A 26200-nucleotide genomic window follows, 5' to 3' on the forward strand; every position below is an offset into this window, starting at 1 on the left:
TCAATGCTCAGCCACTGAGCCACACCGGCTGGACCACCTCTGTCTTTTTGGATGTAAACGTTAAGCCTGCCACTATACCCAACACCTCTCTAAGATAATCCTGGAATTCTGAACCCTCTGGTCACACACTGAGACAATCCTTCATAATTACTTTTGTCTTAATTCAGAATAATCACTTTCCATACTTCATGGACAACATATATAAATCAAAAGACAGGAGCATGAGATGAATGGCCAACTTTAAGGAGAAAATGAAATAAGCAATTGTTCCATTAAGGAGAGTATCTTTTTTTTTTTTTCCCTTCGGTCCTGATTAAATCAGCCTTAACCACCTGGCTTCAATTCAAATAAATGTGAAACTTTCGGGGCAAAGTCTAATAGCCAGTGGCAGAATGTTCTGTGATTGACTCATTCATTTATTCCTTCATCTGTCAAATGACCAGCTGACTGCATGAGGTGTTCAGGGGGTGTAAGAATAAAACCATGAACTCAATTCATTTCATTAGGGGTATTGAAAGTAGCTAGGTTTTTGGTTCACTTTAAACAATAATTTGCCAATTTTTATATTTTTAACAAGTACTTATTAGGTATCCTTCCTTCCTTCATTCATTATTGAATGTCTAAGTCCCCAGCACTGGGGATGCAATGGTCATCGCCCTCATGAAGTCCCGGTGGCAAAGCTCTGTGGTGAGGGAGTGGGACTGTCAAATAAATAGATTCAGAGACACAGAAGCAGGGTACAGACTGACAATCCTCAGAAGAGGGGGCTGGGGGAGGGTTGGGAAGAGATAAACCACAGAACTTATACGCATGTATGTGTAACCGTGGACACAGATAACAATGCTGGGGATGGGGTGGGTGGGGAGGATCAGGAGGAGGGAGTCAATGCTGGAAAAAGAAGAAGCATCTGTAACAAAAATAAATTTTAAAAAATATCCTTAATGGGGATTCAAACACAGGCCACTGAGCATCTGCCCTGTATGTTATAGGAGACCATGTTCTCAATTTCATAGAGGATATACACATCAAAAATCTCCAGCAAATAACATGTTTACTGGAGAAATTTTAGACACATTCTCTCTAATATCAGGAACCAGATGCAATTGCTTTTTGTTATCCTGACTGTTCAACATAATACTGTAGGTCCTGACTAGCACAATTAGACAAAAATGACCACCACCAACGAAGGTATAAAGAAAGGGGGAAAGAATTGGGAGAAGGGTATCAATGGGGGGAAAGGAGAAACATCTGTAACAAAAATAAAAAAAAATAATGAAAAAAAAAGAAAGAAAGGGGGAAAGACAAAATTTTGCAGGTGACATGATCTTATTCATGTTGCTCATACTATCCCCTCTTCTTCGACTACTCTTTTTTTTTTTTATCCTCACCCGAGGACATTTTTCCATTTTTTGTTCAGATAGAGGGGGAGGGAGGGAGGAAGAGAGGGAAAGAGAGAGAGAGAGAGAGAGAGAGAGAGAGAGAGAGAGAGAGAGAGAAACATCGACGTGAAAGGGACACATCGAGTGGCTGCCACCCACACAACCCAACCAGGGCCGAGGACAAACTGAAACCGAGGTATGTGCCCTTAGCGGGAACCGAACCTGGGTCTCTCTGGACCGCAGGCCTACGCTCTAACCGCTGAGCCAAACCGGCCAGGGTTCGACTACTCTTTTCTAAACAGAGTATCCCAGTTCAGCAGCACTGCCCTACAGAGCCTTCCCTACCATCCAAACCACATTAGACCACCTAGCTCCGCGGTGAAATAACCGATAGGAAAGGAAACAGAAAACTAGAGGCCATTCATAAAAACAATTAAAAATCACTGTACAGGCCCCTGGCCGGTTTGGCTCAGCAGTTAGAGCATCGGCCTGTGGTCCAGAGAGACCGGGGTTCGGTTCCCACTGGGGGCATGTACCTCGGATGAAGTTTGTCCCCGGCCCTGGTTGGGTCATGTGGGTGGCAGCCACTCCATGTGTCCCTTTCACGTTGCTGTTTCTCTCTCTTTCTCTCTCCCTCCCACTCTATCTGAGCAAAAAATGGAAAAAAAAAAATCACTGTACAGGAATTTGATTCCCTTGCTTTAATTGGTGCTCCTTCACTATACATGAATTAGAGTATAGAAATAAACTAATACATTTTACTTTTATTTACTGTACAAAAAGTAATTTATATGTCACTTCTTTTCACAAAGGTTGTGGTAGGCTGAAGAGTGGCCCCCAAAACATACCCACTTCCAAACGCCTGCAACCTGTGAATAGCACCTTATACGGCAAAACATTGCTGATGGGATTGAATCGAGGATCTTGAGAAGGGGAGATGATCCTGGATCACCCAGGTGGGCTCTCACCGCAATCCTAAGTGTCCATATAAGAAAGATGCAGAAGGAGACTGACCACAGATGAAGAGAAGCCAATGTCTCTATGGAGGCCAAGATTACAGTGACGTGGCCACAAGTCAAGGTAGGCTGGCAGCTGTCCGAGGCTGGAAGAAGCTAGGAACAGATTCTCCCTTAGAACTCCAGAGGGAGTCAGAGTGTGCTGACATTTGATCTCGGCTTAGTGACACTGATTCTGGACTTGTGGTTTCAGAACCTTGACAAAACAAATGTATCCTACTTTAGGCTACCGAGTTGGTAGTACTGTGTTACAGCAGCCATAGGAAACTAATACAGAGGGTATACGCGGGCAGCAGTTCTCAACCTTCCTAATGCCACGACCCTTTAATACAGCTCCTCATGTTGTGGTGACCCCCAACCATAAAATTATTTTCGTTGCTACTTCATAACTGTACTTTTGCTACTGTTATGTCTTAGGCGACCCCTGTGAAAGGGTCGTTCGACCCCCACTGGGGTCGTGACCCACAGGTTGAGAACCACTGGTTTAAGGTATTTTATACAACCCCTCCCAACGAACAGAAACACACACACACACACTGACACACACAGATTATGGTAACACGTAAGTAGAATCTGTTTCGTAAGACTAATGAAAAGAAGAATGGGAATATGACAAACAGAGGCTCAATATTCAACTTGAATGTTAAGTTTCAACTCTCAGCTTACTGGCTTTTGGGGTCAGAAAAAATATATGATCAATTATATAGCTTTTATTCATGGAAAGAAGAAATTATATCAGGTTAAAATTAAACTTCACTTTGCTAACTATATGAATTCTAAAACAAATTCTCCAGTGGGACTTTATATGGGGTCCAATGAGTGACATATTAATCCATCAGCATGATTACAGAAAATATAGGCATGAGTTTCCCACGGCTATTACTTTTTTGATATATTTAAATTTTTTATTCAAAAATAACTTTGGACTTACAAAAATTTTGCAAAAATAGTACAAAAATTCTGGATATTCTTCATCTTGATTCTCCCAATGTTTTGCATAAGCATTCTATCAATATATACGTATATATACACACACACGTACACATACAACACACATTCTGTACATATGTTATATACGTATAAAATTTTTCCTGAACCATTTGAGAGTAAGTTGCATATATAATGCCCATTTACTCCTAAATACTTCAGTAGGTATTTTATAAAAATGACATTCTCTTCTATAACCATAGTACAATTATATCAGAAAATAAACAATGATACAATTTCACTATTGAATCTATACACCGTCCTCAAATGTCATCAGTTGTCTACATGTCCTTTACACTAAAGGATAAAAAGATGTTTCCCTAGTGTGGGATCCAATTCAGGGTCCCCCAGTACCTTTAGCTGCCATGTCCTTTCCTCTCGTTACTCTGGAATTCTTCTGCAGTCTTTCTTTATCTTTTGTGACCTTGATATTTTGGAAAAGTAAAGGCAAGCTGCTTTGTAGAATACCTCTCGATTTGGGTTTCTGACATTTCCTCATGATTGAACTCAGAGGAGGCATTTTCAGCAGGACTTCTGCAAAAGTAATATTGTGCTCACATGGGTGCTTCTTGGAGAGATCTCCGATAGGACCCAAAGGCAAACATTTCATTTTTATATATAAAAACATAGCTGACCGTGTTAACCAAAAGTTTCTCCTCTGTACGTCTAGTCTGCCCAAGGCATGCCCGAGACCCGCTGCTCTGTGTCCAGAGGTCTCTGCTCACCAGGCAGGGCTGATCAGGGAGGGTGAGGGAAGACATCTAGGAAGCCTCTGCTGCATCCACTCTGCAACCTCGCCATCTTCACGCCTGGTGTGCCACTGATCTTATCTTCGAAGTACCTTTCCCGTATATCCTCTTCTTCCCTCCTCCCCCCGCTAAAATCCAAGCAAGCAACCAGGATTTCATGTCTCACCCAGACCCCCAAACTCCTTCTGTCTGGTCTCCTAGCATTCATACTGTCCCTCCAATGTTCCCCAAACTGCATTTATTGCAGTCTTTTGTAAATCCAAGTATGTTACCCACTGTGCTTAAAACTACTCGGTTTAAGACAAAAGACCATATCCTTTATAAGGCTTATCAACCAGCATGCCCAGCCCCTTTCTGCTCCTCCAGCCTTAACTGTATCCCTCCTGCCTCCTGCACCTCTCTGAATCTGCCAGCTTCCCTCCCATCATCCTGCTGCACTTTCTTCCTGGACCACTTTCCTCTAAACCACCACCTTGCAGACGCTCGGTTCTCCCCACCGGATTCTGTGTAGTTCCCTAAACACAGACTCTCAGCTCACACATCATGGCTCACGGCAGCCAGCTACCCAGACTCCTGTAGCTTCACTCGGCTTCGCTCTCCTGTGTCCCTCTGCTTCACGGCACCCACACAGCACACATACAGAAAGGTGTGTAAAACATACATGTACATGTAACAAACACATAACAAGTCCTCATGCATCCTTCACCAGTACATGCCAGCTCCCCAAAGCCCCTGTGGGAGGCGTCTTTGTTCCTCAACAACCAGCGCCCACCCCAGCCATGCAATTAACCAGTGTCTTGATATTTGTGGCAATTATTTCCTTGCTTGTCTCTCTAAGTCTAGTGTCTATATATGCATTCCTAAAACGTATTGTTTCTTTTGCCTCTTTTTGAGTTTACATGAATAAAATGATTTTGTTTTTCTTTCCTTAAATTGATTGATCCACCCATGTCGTTCTATGTTGCTGTACTTCCTTCATTTGAAGTATGCACGCCACTGTAGGACTACAACACAGTTTAGTTATTCGTTCTGCTATTGACTGAAATTGGGGTTGATTCATGTTTTGGGCTACTATGTAAAATAATGCAATGGATACTCTTGTACTCTCTGGCTACACTCAGGTGCAGGGGTACAATGGTTTCTCCAAGTTGCTAACCTAGGAATGGAATTGATGGAGTGCAGGGTACATGCATATTTAAATTTATCAGACAGTGCTTTGCTGTTTCCCACAGTGACTGTACCAGTATATACTCCCCGCAGCAGGATACGGATGTAAGGCACTCATCAGGGTCTGTAACGACTCGTATTCTCTGACTGTCTGCTTAGTATCCACCTCGTCCCCTGGACTGTAAGTCAGGTCTGTGTCTATTTTGGCTCATCATTTCACTCCAGTGCCTGGCACATAGTAGTTGCTCAAACACAATTGGTTGAAGAAGAGAAAGGGCTCGAGATAAGAAAGTTGAAGTATTTTGGATGTAAACACGGGTCTATCTGACTTCAAAATCCTTTTCTGCCACACTACGTTTTCCTTATCTCAAAATGATGATGATCATTCGTATCTGACTTATCGGTTTCCAAGGTAATGGTAGCACTTGAATGAGATTACAGATGTCAATCCAACAAGCATACGCGTTAAGTGTCCACCGATGTTCCACTACTACGCACCTGGACCCAGAGGTCCACAGATGGGGCCCATGGAAGACTCCTGTCAATGGCAAATGCTCTGTGAGTGTCGGTGGATTAAGATTACTTTGTAGAGGAAGAGTGGGGTTTCAGATAGCACTGCAGGGAAAAACCAGGGAGACCAATTAGTGCTTTCAAGTTCAATCTGCACCTGTGTCCTGAATTCTTCACCAGTACAAACAAAAGAAGCTTCCTCCAAGCTCTGATCAGAATAAACATTTTAAAATGCTTTTACCCAGGTGGCATCACCTTTCATCTGTGTCCGGGCTCAAGGAAGGGCTGGGCAGAGCTCTGGATTAAACACTGCGCTGGGGCTCGGCACTGTGGGCTCAGAAGTAAACTCGGACTTCCTATTTACACAGAGAGATCTGAGGCCTTTGTGGTTTCCTGCTGCGCTCTGGTGTGTCTGTGCCTTGGTTTCTGGGTTTGTGTGCACAGAGCTGCAAATGGCATCCCTGACTGCATCCCGTTACCTTGCTTTTCATGGGAAAATAAACATTCTACAATCTCTAATCATTGGCAGGATCTACAGGTGCTCTAGCCAAGTCCCGACTTCTCAGTGTGTCTGTACCCAACCCTGCAAGACAGACTTCCTTTGGAAGGACGGAGACAAGGGACCTCCTTGTGTGCCCCAAACTGGCAGGGCATGACGTACTGGCCAGCTTGGTTTTACTTCATTGTACACTAATTTTACACTCACCTATTTCTCTCTTACATTCATCAAGTGTAAATTTAGGGTTCCTTCTATAAGCAAGGTGCCCTGCTAGGCACTGAGGAGACAGTGCTGGGGAGATATAATTTCTCCTCTGAAGGAGCGTAAAGCCATTTTTCTGAAAGTCTCTGATTAGAATCACTTGGATACATGTTAACATTATAGATTCATATACCCTCCTTCCTGGCAAGACTTACTGAACCAGACCCTGTGGGAGTTAAGAGCTGAGGAATCACAATTTTAAGGAGTTCCCCCGGTACACTGTGTGCACATTAACTGAGAACCACTGTCTTGCATCTCAGTGGAGAATTTACCGCCACACCGGGGACTAGTGTCAGAGTCAGAAGCCCTTCCGGTGGCGAACCAGGCTTTCCCCAGCTGCAGAGCCTCCAATCGAGTAAAGGAAGGTGCACCAACTAAGGATGCAGCTGAAATGGTTGGGGGGTTCGCTCAGATGAGTATCTGGTCTTGGTCCTATCAATTTCTAGCTGTGGGACTTGGGACAACCCCTGGTTTTTTTGTTTGTTTGTTTTTGCACCTCATTTTGCAAAAGAAAACAACACCTGCGCTCAGTGTCAAATTCCACAAGGCACTGCACAGAGTCCGAAGCACCGAGAGTTAGTCATTTTACGGTCACAAAAACTTCCATAAACAAGAAAAGAAAGCCAATCCCGGAGGTTCTCTGAAGCAATCAGAACTACGCCATGTCTCTTAACCACCCAAGCTTTGCTCGCGGGGCCCGCTTTCTCTTAAACATCACAGCTGTGTATTACGTGGCTCCTTCCAGGTTCCAGCAGCTTTTGCCAAAAGCGGAGCTCACAACGGAGCCTGGTATTGGCTAGGATACGAGATATTCTTCAGGTACCATGTTAGCATGTCCAAGGATTGGACAGAAAAGACAGAAGCCCAGCCAGACCTGGCTTCCCCGCCACCCTCAGCTCTCTGACCGCAGTCCCACCACACTCCAGCGGGCCCTTTCAGGCCACTACCCTCTAATGACACTCAACTTTAGTTGTACCTTAGTATATTCATACTACCCTTTATTGTAATTTAAAACATGTCTACCATATCTTTCTTAAATTAATCTCACATATTTGTTGTGAGGATTAGAAATACTATACACAGACTGCTTTGCACAGAAACTGGCAGATAGTAAGTATTTTAAAAACCCTAGCTAGCCCTGGCTGGTTTGGCTCCATGGTAGAGTGTTGACCCACGGACCAATGAGTCATGGGTTTGATTCCAGCCAAGGGCATGTACCTTGGTTACGGTTTGGCCCCGGCCCTGGACAGGGTCGTGCAGGAGGCAGCCAGCTGATGTGTCCCTCTCGCATTGATGTTTCTCTCTCTCCCTCTCTCCCCCTCCCTCCCACTCTATCTGAAGATAAGTGGAGAAATATCCTCGGGTGAGGATAAAAAAACCCAAAAAACTCTAGTTATAATTAAGTATAACATGTCCCTTGATCATCCCTGAAATGTTGTCCCAATGAATCCCTCTTCTTTACATACCATACAGAAATCTAAGTAGTCTTTCCCTTTTTGAATAATTTTGTTTTTAGATCCAAATTTTACATCCACGAACTTGTGATTTGGCATTCACTATCTACTTCACTGGGAACACAGATGACTTGCTGTCTGTCAGCGCATCTCTCTGGGGAACTTGGTCATGGGCAATGTGTTGAGCACCTACGATCTGCCCCAGACAGAGAATGGAGGAGACAGCTCAGTGACCTCAGAGAAGGGTCCACCCTGCCCTAGAGCTGTGCACAAATAGCTAGGAGGGTCCAAGTCAGTGAGTGTGGCAGGGGAAGGGAGAAGGGGGGCGTCGCAGAGGTGACCCTGAACTGTAACTTTGAGCAAGACACAAACTATGACAGCAGAGTGACTAAGAACACAGGTTCCGGTGTCCCTGTGCCTGGCTCTGCCTCAGCTCCACCTTCCTCACTCTGTGACCCCTGCACACCTCAGTTTCCTCACCTGAACACTGGGGGTCATAATACAGTGAGAACCACGCTGGAGCGTACTGGCAGTATCAAGTAACACAGAAAATACCTCACAAGAGGGAGTTACAACAATGATGCTGACTCTGGTGGTTATGACACTCACCAGGTAGAAGGGAAATGAGGCCATTCCTAGCAGAGAAAACAAATTTTCATGACGAGTAAATATAGGCCTACACTTCTTCAACCCAAAGCATTTCAAATACCAAAGTTCTTTCATGATTCATTTGATGATGAACATCTTACCTAACCAATCAAGCGATTTAGGGTCTCTTTAACCTACGGTACGACTATTCATAAGCTTTCCTGTAGGATATTAGTGTTTGATCACGGGTTCCGCTCAAGGCCTCTCGGCCAGTGCCGCGTAACATGCTGTCTATAGGTACTATTAAGCTCCCCGAAATCTGGAGAGTTTCTGTTTTAAATACATTTGGTCCCCGGGAATTCAGATAAGGATGAATGCAGGCACCTGCCAGAATACAGGATTAAAGGCGAGGGGCAGCAGATGAGGCCAGAGGGGGCCAGGGCCCAGCTCACACACGATCTCCAGCGCCAGCCACAGTTCAGGGATTTGCCAAGAGATTTTAATTGGGAGAGTGAAATCAGCAGACTTATTATTCGGGACCATCTTCAGTCTACTGGGGTAGTCAGGTCCATGCAAACTGTGTCTCCCACAGCGCTGAAGAGCAAATACCTATATTAACATAATCGGCCATTCTCTCTGAGGGCTCCCTCCGCTTCTTCAGGGGCCATTTCTTAGACTCTAGAGAACCCTAAGCCCTGTTTCCCAAGATCATCGAGAATCTCTCAGCTAGGGGTTACATGTTAACCCGGGTAACTTTCAGTTCATTTTAACAGGTAAACAAAGGCAGGTGCATACGTCAGGGAGGCCCCATGACTGGTACGTCAAGCGGATCCTGGGCAGCCGGTCAGTCATTCAAAGCACCCACCAGGTCCATGTCCCCTCGACCAACAGAAGCAAGGCTCAGTCTCTGCCTGGATGCACAAGAAGCCAATGGCTGAAAAGCCCAAACGCACATCTGGCAATTGGACCACGTTGATACGTCTCCATCAGTTTTATACTTACTTTTGGCCTGCTTCAAGGTACAATTCAGTGAAACCCTCAGTTCCCAGGCAGTGGACTTCTGTGACTGAGTTCACCAATGCCGCGGTGTCGAGTGGGGTCAGTGAACCAAGGAAAGATGCTCAAGTGCCACTGAAGACCAGAGCGCTACGGACACTGTACACGGTCCATCCGTCAGAAAAGGAAATCAAACTGGCATGGCGTGATTTGTTCTTCAACGAATCTTGATGACTGTTACCCGCATATTTCTGTCTGTCCGTCGGTAAGTCCGGTATTTACTGGACTTATACCATGGGTCAGACACCACAGTAAGTGCACGCACATGGAAACTCACTGTCTAGCGAGGTCTTCCTGTTACCTCTGTGAGCAATAAAGACCACATGCTGCTACCCTTCCACGGTGTAACCTAAACGATGGGCACTAAATCTTTCTCAAACTTCACTAAACTGAGCTCTTTAGAGGTTTGAAAAATACATGGCAGCAGTAAATTTTATGGTACATGAATTACCTTTCGGTGAAAAAGATTTTTTTTTTTTAAAAAAAGACATCACATCATTACAGTAACTTTCACCTCCTTAAGATTTAAGACTTCCACTCTTGTTTAATTGAATATATACCAAATCTAGAAAAACATGGCCAAAATGTTCACTCATTTTCCCCACTTGAACCCCACCCTGTCGCCACTGGCAGTAGGGAGCCACTGAATGTTCATTAGGAAGGGACTTCCAATCTCAATCCTTCAGCACTGATAACTCGAAGAATGTCTTATGGGTTCTTCTGAGGTCTTTGGTCTTTTAAATGTTATGTCTCCTGGCTCTTTAATGCTGTTTAAGTGGAAGAATACAAACTACCCCAAACTTCTCTGATGACTCTGGGAGTCAAAATATGTGAAATTTAATTAACGTGTGAATATAGAGGCCCTTGGCGCATGCAAAGAGAGTGGGAGAAGGTGAAAAACCTAGAGAAAAGCAACAAGGCAAAAATACAAAGACCTCTGAACTAAACGTATGTCAAACAGACGAGCTGGTGCGTGTTGAGGCCCTGGCACGGTACCTGCTGGTGGCCAAGGGCCCTACAACGCTGTCTTCAGCATCTTTTTCATCCACACTGAACCACTAGGTCGCCCTCAGCAGCCACAGTATCACAGTCACCCCCACAGCAGATGAGTGGTAAATAGGAAAAGGAAAAAAAAAAAAAATCAATGTGGTTTTCATTTCATGCTCTTCCGAAAGAATACAAAAACATCTTCTTGAGTTGGGAAGTCAGCCGCATGTCTTCAAATTGCCTAATTCAGTCCTTGACCACAGAGCAGCAGGGAAACAGAGAAGATTAAATAAGGAGTCTCATAAATACTCTCCTCCCAGGGGACGATGGTGACAAGTGATGTTGCTTATTTTTATTGTTATCCCCAGACTGGTGGCCTCTTGAAAGGCAGTGATTTGAAAGACTGGGAAGAAGGGAAAATAAGAGCCCTGTGGTCGAGCTGCAATCCAGCCCTAACTTCGCAGTTCTCACCAGGCTTGGGGAAAGATGTGCCTGGTAATCACTTCACCCCCATTCCTGCAAAACACGGGTGCGCATGGCCAGCCCATCCCCCAGCCTCAGTCTCATAGTTCTGCTAAGAGCTGAGAGTGTAAGCTCTGAAATCAAGCAGCCTGACTTGGAAAACTATCTCTACGACTTACTAGCTAGGTGGCCTCCGTAAGTGCTCAAGTTTTGGTCCTTGTGAAATGGAAGGATAATTCTGATAATTGCGTAAGGTTATTATGAGTGTTGTTAGGTAAAATAATATATTCAAATTTCTTAGCTCACAATCAGCCCGCAGTAAATATGATCCATCACTGTTACTGTTGCCAACTTTATCTCCCCCTCTCCTCTACTGTTCTCCCAGGCAAGGCACCATCTTTTGTGCAGAGCTGGGCTCAGGCCAGTCGCCAGTCGCCAGAGGCTATCGTTTCTGACCTTCGGAGGGGCCTTGCTTCACCAGACTTTGCTGTGTTCCCGGTGGGATTCCAGAAACATGGGACCAGGCGGCACTGCCCAGCGCCAGAGGAATGGAATGGCTGGATCACACGGCTGGTGTGTAGGGAACTGCTGAGCTGTTTTCCAAGGTGGCTGAGGCAGTTCTCACTCCCAGCAGCAGCGCGGAGAGGTCCAGCTCCCACGTCCCTGCCACGCGCCTCGGCCGCCCTCACCAGCCTGCCGCGATCTCCCTGGGGTCTGAATGCACATTCCCCCTTTCAGTGATGATGGGGAGCACCCTCTGTCCCTCCAGCACGGGCCTGGGTGAAACGCAGCGTCCCGGGCCGGGGCCGTGCCCTGTGCTCTGGGGGACACTTTCCTCTGAGGATGGAAAGGCTGCAACCCCACCATGGTTTTGCCCAGAGGACGCAACTCTAACAGCGGGCCTGGGTCTGAGGGCGCCTTTCCTCTGATTGGAGCCCAAAGACTCCAGTGCTGCTAAGCTCTCTGTTCCCAGAAGAACGGAGATCAGAAGCCAAGGCGCATCCTGAGGAGCTGCTTGGGGGGGGGGGGGGTTATGGGCTTCCCCAAGGACACAGGTGGTGGGATGGGGTGGCGGAGGGGAAAGCTCTGGAGAGGACTGCTGTGGTGGAAGAAGGACGGGAGAGCAGGTGTGTCAAGTCTGTGACTCCCAGGACCCACTATTCAGTGAAAATAATACTTTTCAGCGAGGCTGAATAGACCCCCAAATATCGTGGTAAGGTGGGGGTGGGGAACAGACTGACAGCACCGCAAACACGGGGGCTTCCCCAGTGAGTCAGGCCCCCCTCAGCACAGAAGATGCAAGATGACCCCATGGATGGGGAAGGAGTGAGAAGAGACTCAGGAAAATCAAGCACGTGTCTCTGGATTGGGGGGAGGGGAGCAACCCAACCCTGAGAGCACTAAGCATCTACTGTGCACCCAGCTTTAAACCGGACAGGGTGGCCACGAGGAGGCACAGAGACATGGAACCACCATGCAGGTCAGCTTCATCTGAAACACAGTTAGTACCAATAACTCAAAAATAACACCCCCCCCTGGTCTGTGCCAGGGGCCAAAAGAGTGGAGCGATAAACTATGTCAGAGGAGCTACACAATTAATTTGGGTTAAAAGGAAAAAAGTGAAAACTAATATTCAAGGAGCACCTATTACATACCATTTTTTATTTGTTTTTATTTTTTGGTACGTGCCCCTAGCGGGAACGGAACCCGGACTCTCTGGTCTGCAGGCTGACGCTCCAACCGCTGAGCCAAACCGGCCAGGGCATACATACCATTTTTTAAATGAGGACTAAATAATTTTTATAGATGTATTTAGAATAGTGCCTGGAATATAGTAAGAACTACATAAGTGATTGTAGATGCTGTTATTATTGTTGTTTTTTTCTGGTATTCTTTATTGTCTTTTAAAAAAGCACTATTGATCCAGAATCAGTATTAAATAAGCTGTACCTGTTTAAAACATCAAATTTGATAGGTTTTGATGTATTGTACACCAGTGAAGACATTCCCACAATCAAGATAACATACCCCCCCCCCCCCCAAATTTCCTTGTGCCCTTCTGTAAACTTTCCCAGCCCTCATTGTGCCCCTCCCCCAGTGCAGGCAACCACTGGTGGGCTTTCTATCATTATACATGCATTTGCATTTCCTGGAATTTTAAATGAATAGAATTATATAGTTCATTTTTTCCTTCAGTTTAGCTTCTACTACTCAGTATAATTATTTTGCAATTAATCCGTCTTGTAGCTTACATTACTAGTTCATTTCCTTTTATTGCTTAGTAGTATTCCATTATAATTTTACACCAATAGTTTATCGATTCACTGTTGACAGATATCCGGGTTGTTTCTTGCTTGGCTATTACAAATAGAGCTTGAACATTCCCGTACACGTCTTTGTAAGGACACTCGTCTTTATGAGCGGAATGGCTGGAGCACACAGCAGGGGCACGTGGCCTTCGTGAGAAATCGCTCAACTACTTTCCAGAGTGGTTGCACCCCCCACATTCCTGCCAGTGGGGTCAGGGTCCCAGTTCCCCACATCCTTGCCACGACTTCAGCCGTTCGGATGTGTAGTGGATCTCACCGTGGTTTTAATTTGCATTTCCCTAATGATTAATGAGGTTGAGCATCTTCTCAAGCTCTTATTTGCCATTCATATCTTCTTTCATGAGATGTCTGTGCCAACATTTGCCTGTATTTTAATTGAGTCTGCTGTCCCTCTCCTCTGAGCCTTTGAGAGAAGCTATTTAACCGAAAGGAAAGAGTAAGGACTCTGGGGTCAGTCCCTAGAGAGCTCAAACAAGTGCCCCCTTCCTGCACATGGGGTGGCTCACTTTATTACTCTTCGCCTCATTTTCTCACTTGTGAAATGGGTACAGTAAGGGCGCCTGCCTCATGGGGCTGTTGAGCTGATTATGCGATATAAAGGACTCAGCACAGTGCTTGGTACACTGTAGGTGCTCAATAGATGGTAGCAACTATTACTATTCTTGTCTCATAATCCCCGAGGCTGGGCCGGGGGTGTTTAACCTCCTCCACCCAGCACAGTACAGAACTGCCTTGACTCAACTGCCAGGACAGACACTACTCTGAGCCTCTTCAGTGCATGAACCCTGTCCTGCTGCACACCCAACAGCATCTCCTCTGACCACCCCACATCAATGGCCAGGACAGAATCTGATTTCAACTGATGTGGGTGCAGGCCCAGGGCTAGCCTCCTGTGAAGAGTCTCCTGGGGATGCTGATTCCCAGGGGGATGCCAGCGGCAGGTCCTGGTGAAGGAAGAGGGAGCAGGGAACTCAGGCACAGTCTCCGAATTCCGCCACTGGCAGGCTAACGGGGGTCCTACGAGACCGTGTGCACTGCCTTCTCTCTCCACCTCTCTCAATGACCTCTACCAAGGCCACCTGCTAGAGAGACCAAGACAGAGACACTGGTTCCACTTGCCCAGTGTCTTCTTAGCTGTGATCATCAGTTCAAGGCCCATGGCTGTTCTCCTTCGTGTGGTGTCCTCCCAGTGGGCCGGCAAATGCCCACAGGAAGTCAGCTGCATGTGCTGTGGGCACAGAGGAGAAGAACAAAGTGGAGACGAGGAGGGACAGGGCCCAGTGCCTCAAACTGAGCTGGCAGGAGCCGTGTGCCGGTGGCAGTGAAGAAACCATTCCCACCACACTCCAGACCTGCATGTGCCGTGGCTGCTACCACTCTGCAGGGTCGTTATCTCCTTGTCTTTCTCAGCGAAGGAACGTTACCTTGTTCACCTCAAGGCTTAGCACTTAGCCAGGCAAACACAGGATGTTTTCTTCACGAGAGATTGGTTAAATGAATGATCTTTAAAGAGATGAACTTTTAATTTTAGAATGGTTTCACATTATAGAAGAATTGTAAAGATAGTACAGAGAGTTCCTATATACCCCACACCCAGTTTCTCCTATCACCAATATCTTACATCAGGTACGTAGGTCACAGTTAAAGGGAGACACTGACATACAATCACTAACGAAAGGCCTTCCTGTATTCCGATTCCCTGAGTTTTTCCCTGCTGTTCTCCTGTTCCAGGATCCCGTCTAGAACATCACACCCCACTCAGTTGTCACGCCTCCTTAGGCTCCTCTTGGCTGTGATCACTTCTCAGACTCGCCTTGTGCTCTGATGACCTTGGCGGCTTTGAAAAGTGCTGGCCAGGTGTTTTGTAGCATGTCCCACAAATGGGATTTGTCTGATGTTTTTCTTATAATTATACTGTGGTTATAGGTTTTTTTGGGGGGAAGATAACAAACAAAAAGTACCATTCTCATCACATCATATCAACAGTCCATATTCTCAACGTGACATCACTGTTGATGTTGACCTTGATCACCTGGCTAAGGCAGTGTGTGTCGGATTTCTCCGCTAAAATTACCCCCCCACCACCACTTTCCATGATGTCCACTTTGACAGGAAGTCACCATGTAGCGCTCACATGCAAGGAGTGGGGAATTATGCTCCACCTCCTCCAGGGGGCACAGCCACATCAATTACTTGGAATTCTTCTACATGGGGAAATTTGTCTCTTCTGCTCAATTATCTATTTATTCACTCATTTATTCATATCAGTGTGGACTCATTGTATTTATGTTTTGTTTTGGGTTATAATCCAATACTACTTTACTTTGCTGCCCAAATTGCTCCAGTTCTGGCCTTTGGGAGCTCCCTCTGTGGGCTCTTGATACTTCGTCACTATGTATTTTTTAAGCATTTCCTTATTTTCTGAGGCTATAAGATGCTCCAGGCTCATCTCGTTTATTTCCTGCCCCAGTCCCACAGTCAACCAGTTCTCCAAGGAGTCCTGGTTCTTTTTATTAGAGAACAGTATTTGAAACCAAGATGTGGGCTCCAAGTACACTTGTAACAACCAGCTGCTGGGGTATCATTTCTAGGCCCTCTCAGCTGTCAGAGCTAGGAAATAAGTCTACTAACCTGTGTGCCTACACATGTCTATAAATGCTTCCATATGTATCCATCTTTATCTAAATAAAGCCGAACATGAGTTCATCCTGATGTCCCTAATTGCAATCCATTTCCACATGGAGCATTCTGGTCTTAATGTCCCTTTTAAATGATAACTCCATCTCAGTCATAGTTTGCTAGGTGCAGCGCCAAGCTGTTTACAAAGATTACCTTGTTTCATTCTCAAAGCAACTTTATGAGTAAATACTACTGCCCACAATAGGAAGAAACTGAGGCACCAGAAAATGACGTCTCCTACCTAAACTCACGCAGTAAGTGGAGGGGCCGTCTATGAGCCGTACCTTTGAGATTGCATGACTGAGTGACGGAGAACACTCTCCGTACATTCATCCAGGACTTCGAGGAAACTTCAGTTCTGAGCAATTTAAGATGCAGATGTAATTCCTGGCTCTCACCAACTATTGTTCTGTTCAAACCTTAACCTCTTGAATACTTCCCCACCCCCTTCCCAGGGTTTGCTCCCCACCGACGTGCTAACTGGAAGACAAGTTGCCAAGTTACGTCCTGACTTGACAGCTCAAGCAAAGGGGCGCTGGAGCAACAGCAAAGATCAGCTCCATCTGACCCCGTGACTTGTCAACCTCTGGCTGACCCCAGCTGTGTATTATCTTGGGTTTTGGTGACTTGGTAGTAATTAACTTGGAACAAGCAACTCTACTTTCATGGAGTAAAAAAAACAAAAAAAAGATTATTATTTTTTCTCTTGTTAATTAAATCATCTACACGAAAGATAAGTGGGCAGCCCACACTTACATCTTCTAAAATATCAAAGGCCTGATTAGTAAGTGCTAAGTTCAACCTCAGCCTTTTCTCCAGATTCCTGGAAGTAACAGGGACCTGGAGGTAGGGAGCTTCTGAATATTTTCCAATATTCGCTTACTCAGAATTCATTCATTCATTCATCCATTCATTCATTCATTCATTCTGGCCGATCTAGAAAGAGGCGACCCGCATAGCTCAAAATGATCCTCCACGTTTTATTTCCAGCAACCTGCTGAATTAGAAACACCATCAATGAGCAGAGAGTAAGAACGAGAATTCTTCAGACCAGGTTGAAAACCACTTTTTTCAAAAGCCCACAGTCCCCTCTGGTCCCTGTGTTCTGTTGGGTGAATTTTTCCTGACAGTTGGTGGTTTTATTTGCCAGAACCACAACAAAGGGGGTCCTTGAGTTTCCCTGGGAGTGTTTCCTCAGACCTGCACCTCTCCTACACCTCACAAAGGTGTTATTGTAGCTGGCTCGCTGGGCGCCCAGCACCTGAGCGAGATCAAAGGTACTTTCTGATGCCAGCATGACCACAGTCTCGCCCTCACCACAACACATTAAAGCTGATGATTAATCCCCTTGGCCCAGAAGGTCCCTTCCCACTCCCAAGTACAAAGCTGGGTGGGGGTGGGGGCTTTATTTCCAGCACAACATGACCATAATAAACTGGCGTTTTATGGCCCTCATTCATTGTGACCAACTGCAGCTGCCCATCAAACTCGGTAAAGCCCAAACAGTTGCTTCGTGTGAGCCTTTTATATCACTGGGAAAGTGTAAGGAGAATCCCATCACTTCTGAGTGGCTATAATATACGTGATTCATGTCATCCAGCCACCCTGTGAGACTGGCATCATCAGCCCCCATGTGGTGGAGAAGAACCTGGGGCTCAGAGAAGTGAAGTAACTCACCTCCGCTCGCAGGGCCCAGAAGTGCACGAGCAAGAAGGAACTGGCACAACACAGTCAGGCACCGAGGGGGCTGTGCTTGGGGATCACACGGAGTGAAATCGGAGCTCCCGGCTCCAGCCTGGTAGCTTTGTGACCTTGGGAACATCACTGGCCGTTTCTCTGCCTGAGTTGCCTCATTTGTAAAATGGATAATTTAGGATAAGAATCATCTCAACGAAGAGACCAGGAGACTGAGGGATATCCTCAGAGATATCCCAGAGTCCCTCACATTCACTTGGGTTGGATTCTGCTCAGAAACCTGAACTGAGCTGGGTAAAACTGCCTGAAATTCTGATGTCACAGGAGAAACCGGATTAGATGTGTCCCTGTGAAAGCGGCGGGTGAGCGGAATAGGTTTTCGTCAGCGTTCAGTGAAGACAAGCTAGCAAGTGTGGACCCACATCAAGGAAGAGGGCCGGCTGCCCCGGTGGGCGCCCCCTGCTGGAGGTGGCCTGGGCCCTGGGGATCTCTCCCTGCAACCACGCTGGTACCACAGGGCTGAGGAGAGAGGCCAGGGTTTTTAAACTCAGTATAAGAAGATCCATGTAAGATTTTGCCCAGAAAACCTTTTTTTTTTTCCTGGTGGACGGAGGTCAAGGAAATCTATGTCCTTAAAGTGCAGCACCACACAAATGTCCCTTCAGGAAGCTGTGTCTACCCGTGGACCCTGCCCGGGCAGTCAGTCCGTCTTCTTTCTGCCCACTGACACCAGTGCTAGTTAGTGGCTGAGAGCGACTGCAGTGCTTAGTGTGTGAAGCACGTTACATAACCTCGGTCCACCCTCCAGCACTGTGACCACACGTCCTGGAACTCTGCACCTTCTGCCCGTGAGGGGGCCCCCGGGATGAAGTGCCGCCCGAGGCCCAGACTTGGGAACCACTGGGCCGGCTCTGCCAGCGCTGTGACGCGGGAAGTCGCGTGCGAGAACACCTTGCCCCGTGCCCAGAACGTGACAGATGCTCAGTTATCACAAGTTCACCTGGATCTATATTTGGGGGCCTTCCTTTATAGTACCCAGTACCTGTGCCAGCCTGTTGTCCCCAAGGTTTGGCACAGCCCCAGACACAAGAGCAGAAAATCAGTAAATAGGTAAATGCATCAGCACTGACTCAACTGGAATGGTTCACAGTGAAAGAGGCTCCTTGGTCTCCACAGTCACTAAACAGCTTCCCATCGCCCATGCTTCCCTCCTAGCTCAGAGCTTCTGTCCTGGACTGAGTCCCACGCTCATCCTTGCTCATCTCCCTGCTCCTCCCCCATCTGCCTTCCTCCTCCTCCCCTCTCCCCACTATTTTACTCATCTGGGAAAAATCCAAGGAGTCGTCCATCTAAGTTTAACAGAGAAATGACTTTTAAATAAAAATATGGTAGAAATGGGTACTTATCGAAATGGAATGCTTTCAGACTCATGCATTTAAAAAAGATATAAATTTTAGGGCAGGCACTAAATTTTAACTGTAATCTTGGAGAAAGCCTTTCCACTAATTCATGGAGAAAAATTAACAAAGTGAGAATTGCTTATCAGTGTTCTTTTGAAGTCATGATATGCAGCCTAATTCTATAGATCACTGAGCCGCTCCCAGGGAGATGGATTTATACTGAGGGAGAGGAGCTCGGCGGCCGGGGAAAGCAGACGCCCTCTGCAGAGGAGGTTCAGCTACCTTTCAGGGAAAGATCAATAGGGGGCAAGGCCTGGTCCTCCTTGGATCCGATTTCACCCCTCAAGCCGCCTTGGCTCTCGGGCCAGGGTGATGTTAAAGGCAGACTCAACCCTTTTCACACTTTTTAAGAACCGGGCCCTGGAACAAGACCTGGCAAACCCCAGCAAGGCTGCTGATGGGGGAGCTGGGCTCCGGGTGGACAGGACACAGGTGGCGGGAGAAGGGGCTGAGGGGGCGGAAGGGCCAGCAGCCCCACTCTCCTCTGGGCTGCCCGCCCCTGCGGGCCCCCCTCGGCCTGGCAGACTCACCCCCATGTGACAAGAAGATGTTCCACAGATGACAGCCAACCGCGACGTCACTGGCTGGCCCTCACAGGCGAGGCCGTGCCCCCTCACATCTGTTCCAATCACTCCTGTGAGAAAGCAAAAACAAAACAAAATTCTCTTGGAAAAAAAGGATGGCTAAAAACAAGCATAAAACCCTCTTTTTTTTTTTTTTTTTTTTTTTTTTACAGCTAACAACATTGAGAAAGCAAGCATTCCACGTGTAGGCCAGTCTCAAATAGAAACCAAAAGAGCATACTCGCTGGCCTTGGGGAAACTAGGAAACTGTTTCTGTTTCTGCTTTACTCCGGTCACTGTAAGTGTCCAGCACTGTAATAATAATAGTAAATGAAAGCAGAACGCTCCAGGCAGCCGCTCTCTGATTGTGTGCTCAATCGGCACCAGGCACTGGGCTGCACGCTCATGTGTCCAGTCTCATTTCACGTGAATCTTTAACACTATGAACACCACACACAACAGTGGAGAGACAAAGGCACCGGCCAAGGCCGAAAGACCTGTCCAAGGTCTCCCTGCTGGTAAGGAGCAGAGCTGAATAGGGTCTGGTTTAATACATCCCAGTTCAGTCTCAAAGAAGGCAACAGGAAGGTGTGATGACTGAACCTTTTCGGCATCTCTAGGTCACCGTTCTTACTGATACTTACGGCAGGGCTTGCGTGGTAAAGGGTGGGATGGCGGACGACGAGTTTCTGTTAAAAGAATGTCAGACAGGAGAGGGTCTCCCACTAGCGGTGTACACTCGGGCTTCTTCCCCATACAGATTATACTCCTTGATAGTTGCTGGGCAAGGCACGTTACAAACGTGACAAGAGACCTAGAAGCTGTTAGAGCCTAGTATTTCCGCCACTTATTCAATCACCCAGCGAGCACCTTCTATGCACAAAAGTACAGGTAGGTGTGGTGTGGGAGCCTCGGGATGCAGACATTCCGAACACAGGCAGGAGGTGGAAAGTGCTCGGAGCAGGACACAGACCAGGGCCCGTGAGATCAGCCCCTGCCGACCTCGTCAGCTCCATCAGTGCCCCCCTTGCTCCACCTCCAACACTCAGTGCTCTTTCCCAGTTCAAGACCGATGCATTTGTTCCCCTCGTTGCCTGAAATGCCATTCCCCAACCTTCTGCCCACGTAACTCCTATTTATTCCTGACTCCAATGTTACTTCCTTGAAACACTTTCCTGACTCCCCAGGAGAGATGGAGTGTCCCTGTTCAATGTTCCCATGCACACTGGGACTTCCCTAGCACACAAGACACCAGTAATTTTAAAAAGCCATACACCAAAGAACGTATATGCATGTATGTATTGCCCACGGACACGGATAATAGGGTGGTGAAGGACTGGGGTGGGGTGAGAACTGGGTGGAGGGGGGCAATGGGGGGAAAAAAGAAAACATCTGAAATACTCTCAACAATAAAGATAAAAAAAAATCACACACCATCTGCCTCTCCTTTTATTATAAAAGCTGCTGGAAGCTGGCACTGCCCTACCCACGTGCTTGGCAGCCCAGATCCCACCGCGGTTGCTAGCACAGAGCAGGAAGTGAAAATAGGCACGCTTGGGGGTGCTCAGATAAGGGAGACAGGTCCCTGGGGTGCTCGCAGTCTGGAGGGAGGGGAGCATTTCAACACAGGAATCAGTCGTGATGGGAAGAGGCACAGGGGCAGCTGAGCTCATCTTCAGGGGTTCAAGGAGGTTTCCCCAGGAGGTGGGTCTACGCCGAGTTCTGCAGGTGAGAGGCAGGCGGGGTATCTCCTCCAGTCACAAACACCCAGACACTGAAGGCGCTGGCTACATGGCAAATAGATCCTTCCAGAAAGCAGGATCTAGGGGCCGCTGAAAGCTTCTTACATCCCAACAACCCTCTAGGTTTTCCCAGTGCTTTTTCCAAACTCTACCTTCCCAAGCCGCCCGTGCACTTCTGCTCTTGTTCAGAGGCCCAGCAGCAGGGGGAAGTAAGGCTCTTTCAAACTTTCTGTGTCTGGGATCGTAAGTTAGGTCCATGCCTGAGCCTGTGAGTCCTGGGCCGACTGGCTTTCCCAAGCCCCCTGCTCTGCTCAGCACCGCGGGGCTGCCCCTGCAGACTGCTGTTCTCGGAGGCCACGGCGGCCAAGGTCAGCCAGGAGGTCGGAGGGCCGAGCGGAGTGGGAAGCCGGAGCACGCCTCCCAACCCCTGCCCCTGTGTCTGGAGGCTGCTTCTTCTCCAGGTCTGCAGCTCTGCTGACAGGGCCACAGGGACTCCCACATCTACTGGTGACTACCACCCTTGGGCTTTGGTAATGCCACCTCCTTCCTTTGTCCCTCCAGCCTAGGGTGGTAGCAGCTTCCCTTCTGCTGACCTGTGGCTTGCTGATAGGAAAAGCGGCCCCTCTCAGCGCCTCCATCATCGGGGTCACCACTTCAGAACATTAAATCCTCCTTTTACACACTCAGAGTGGTTTACGCTTTTCAGGGTGGACGAAGGCTCCCGGACAGGACAGGAAGAAACCCTGGATATGAACTCATTTTAACACAGCTCTTTTTACACGTTCTCCCTGGACACGTCCCCTTTTATTCTTACAACCACCTGTGTAAGAATACACTGTGGCTGGTACTCTTGTCCTCATTTTCCAGATGAGGAACCGGACGCTTAGAAATGAGAAGTAACTGAACCGGGGTCACAGAGCTCAGGAAGCAGGGCTGGGAGTCACTTCCAGGTCATCTGATGTCAGACTGCTGGTTCTTGAGTTTTCCTCCAAGATAAAAACACAATAGCCAGGTGGTTGATGTTTCCTTGTTCGTATATCTCAAAATACTGGGGACTTAAAGATGCTGATCCCGAGACCCTGAACAGCAAAGAGGTTGTCACTGCTGGTCCACGGAGTTATAAATAAGTTCAAGGAATTTCTGACGATAAGTCACATTTATCGGTTCCATGTATCTTACATTCCACTAAGTGTGTCGTACAGGGTCATTCGATCCTGAAGGGGGTTAAAAATGGGGAAAAAGAAATGTTTGGGAAATATTTCTCCTTCTTTTCCAGTTAGCAGATTCACTGTTGATATACTGAGGCTTGGAATCTGAGAACCAATGTGTTATAAGGAGAAAAAAAATTGGAGACAGAAAGAACTTGTATAAAACGAAGAAAATAAACAATATCATACGGTTGCTTTGATATTGAGGACATGTTTAAACATGAAAGTGATTAATGGTCGCTGGGTCATTATCACTACTACCATCATGAGCCTCACCACCCTCAGAACCATCACCATCGTTATCATCCTCCTCCTCTTAACTCTTTTTTTTTTTTTTTTTTTATCCTCACCCAAGGACATTTTTCCATTTTTTGCCCAGGTAGAGTGGGAGGGAGAGAGAGGAACAGAGAGAGAGAGAGAGAAACATCGACGTGAAAGGGGCACATCGAGTGGCTGCCACCCGCACAACCGACCAGGGCCAGGGACAAACTGCAACCGAGGTACATGCCCTTAGCGGGAACTGAACCCGGGTCTCTCAGGACCGCAGGCCGACGCTCTAACCGCTGAGCCAAACCGGCCAGGGCTCCTCTTAACTCTTGTATGAGAGGCAGTACATTATTTCTCCCTTTCCAGGAAACATATCAGGTATCTAAGATAGGCTGGGGACCATATTATCTCATTTAATCTTTACAATATCATGAAACATAGTCTTTCTCCCCTTCAACAGATGCAGAGGCAAAGCATCAGAGTAATCTGTCCGAGGTCACACACAGGTAGGGAGCAGGCTTTCACCAGGGTTTCACCCGTCTTGTTTAATTCCAAAACCCGCGTTCTTTCCAGACTCCCTCACTTTATAATGTTAGAATTGTCTTATATAAAGGAAATATATTTGGAAGGATCTATTACCATGGAACATTTGCCACCAATTCTGCCCCCAAACTACCTGAAAGTCTGAACTGTTCCCTCACATTCACAGTGAGAATAATGGGTTGCAAACCTCACATTCACAGTGAGAATAATGGGTTGCAAACCTCACATTCACAGTGAGAATAATGGGTTGCAAACATAGGTCCTTTCTCAGCCGTTCTAAGTACACAGTATACACAGCGCTTCTTCCAAAATCCAGGTAAAGCGTCTCCTTCCTGGCAACAGGAGGGCAGAAAAAACACCTCCCGAGGTCCTCCACACTCATCTCAGTGGAGATGTAGATGACCTCTGGCCAGGTGACCAGACGACCTCCGACAGCACCGGAGAGAGGCAGGCCGTGTCCAGCTTGCCCTCAAGAGAGGTTCTCTTCACTCTGCCTAAGTCCACTCGACTCGACAGCAGGATAGAGCTGATGCTGCCGTGAGACCACCTGACCCCGAGAGCGGACACCCCTCATTTCCCTTTGGCCACAGAGCTTGGAGGGGCCGTCCCTGCGAAAGGAGGCCCCGGACAGGGAAAGCAACACAGGCAGGAGGAACTTGTTCCTTTCTGAGTAAACACATTTCACAATCCATGGAGGAGTCATGGGCTGCACGTGGGACATCAGGAAGCAATTGCCAGGATGAGGCTCCGTCAAAGGCGGCCTCGGCACTGCTGGGCCCATCACAGGGCTGCGAGTGTCAGAGAGTTTAAAGGGAGAAGCGAGCAGCTGAAGAAATAGGCGCACGCACACAAAATAGTGACATTCAAATGTGTTTTCCCTGAACCTTGCGCAATGCTCAGCTGATGGTAGTTGCTCAATAAATTTTCATTCATTGAAAAAAAAAAAAAATAGCAGAAAAGACAAGCTTATGGAGTCAATGAATCAATTCAGGGCCTCTTATTTAATGACCCCTCAACATTCATAAGAACACAGGTCGTATCAAGGAATATGTTTTAAAACATTTCACATGAATAATGAAAACTTCATGAACTCTCTTATTCACCCTATGTACCAACCCCTCCCTCTCCTCCATCCACTGACCATCCATCCTTCCACCCAAATATTTACTGAATATCTACTATATTTATATAAAGAAAAAAGACTTTGAAATGGTATGATTAAGGGCAGGTTATCCTGTAATTTATCAAGCCACAACTGCTTTGAAAACTTTAAAGGGTTATACAGAAGAAAAACATCCCAAGTTCTAGCATTTGTGTTATAATTATCTCATACTTTATAGCTATAAAAAGTATTTTATAGCTTGCAAAGCATCCTCAAACACTGTACCCTTCATTTAGCTTTTAGAAAATCCTGTGATATGTTATGTTATTTCCAGATCACAGTTGAAGAAACTGAATTTTAGGGAGGTAAAGGAACAGTCAAGTTTATTTAGCCACTTAGAGGCAGAGGTAGGGCTCACCAAGATTTTCAGTCTCCTAGTCTGAAGTTTCCCCCCTATGTTTGAAAAATAAAAGTCTGCTATGGATATGTTGGCATCTTTAAAAATAACAACCTCAGACACCTCTGAAGAAAAAAAGGGATGAGAAGGGTTTTGAACACTACCTGAGACTGTATCAACTTGAGACTCCTGATTGGGCCATTTGGAGGAATGAAAAACTGAAAATTTCCATCAAATGAGTTGCTTGACTAGGCTAGCTAAGAGGTTTACAGGGACCCTGGGCTGGAGGCTCTCTGGAGATGACAGCTTCTTGTATGCAAAGCCTGCACCAATCACTGTAAGCTCTTGAAAAGGTAAGAATTAAATTGAAAACATTTTCTCTGCATAGGACCAAAGACTAGTCTATATACAAGAAGACACTGAAGTCTATCTTTTGACTATGATGTCTTTGTGTTATATAAAATACAATGTATGGGGTGGCACTATAATGTTGTACTTGAAAACATGGACTTATTCATCATGTGACTTTGGTTAAGCTTCTTGTTTATGCCTCAGTTTCCACATCTGTATAATTTGAATAACAGTATCCTCCTTTTAGGATTGTTGTAAGGATCAGATGTGTTAATGCATGTAAAGTGCTTAGATCAGTGCTGTCCATAGGACATTCAGAGATGATGGAAATGTTCTGTGTCTGCACTGTCCACAAATGTAGTCACCAAGCATGTGCTGCAACTGAGCGCTTCAAACATGGCAAATGCAACTGAAGGACTGCATTTCCTATTTTATTCCATTTTAATGAATTTAATAGCCACAGGTGGCCAGTGGATACTGTATTGGACACTTCAGGTTAGAACACGGCTAGAACTACAGGAAGCCTTGCTGTTTTATTATTTTTGTTATTACTGTTGTCCTCAGATTTAGGATGGAATCTCAGTTACATGCCTTTGAGCTAATGTCTTGATCTCTAGAACCTCTGTTTCTATCTCTGAAGATTCTGGATAACACTACCTTACAAAATTGCTGCAGGGATATTAATGTATGTGGAACATTCTAGTCCTCAATAAGTGGGAGCTCTTAAACCCAAGACCTACAGAGGAGT

General features: G+C 46.5%; 1 protein-coding gene across 2 annotated transcripts in view; it reads right to left on the bottom strand.

Annotated features, from left to right (window-relative positions):
* Positions 1-26200, bottom strand: part of FGGY (FGGY carbohydrate kinase domain containing) — a 380948-nt gene that overhangs the window by 147068 nt on the left and 207680 nt on the right. For both annotated transcript variants that reach the window (XM_036257128.1, XM_036257129.1), the window contains exon 8: positions 19810-19913. In XM_036257128.1, coding sequence (XP_036113021.1) covers positions 19810-19913 — 104 coding nt within the window. The remainder of the gene's footprint in view (positions 1-19809; positions 19914-26200) is intronic.

The sequence above is a fragment of the Molossus molossus genome, unplaced genomic scaffold (assembly GCF_014108415.1).
Source record: "Molossus molossus isolate mMolMol1 unplaced genomic scaffold, mMolMol1.p scaffold_m16_p_12, whole genome shotgun sequence".
NCBI classification, from domain to species: Eukaryota; Metazoa; Chordata; class Mammalia; order Chiroptera; family Molossidae; genus Molossus; species Molossus molossus.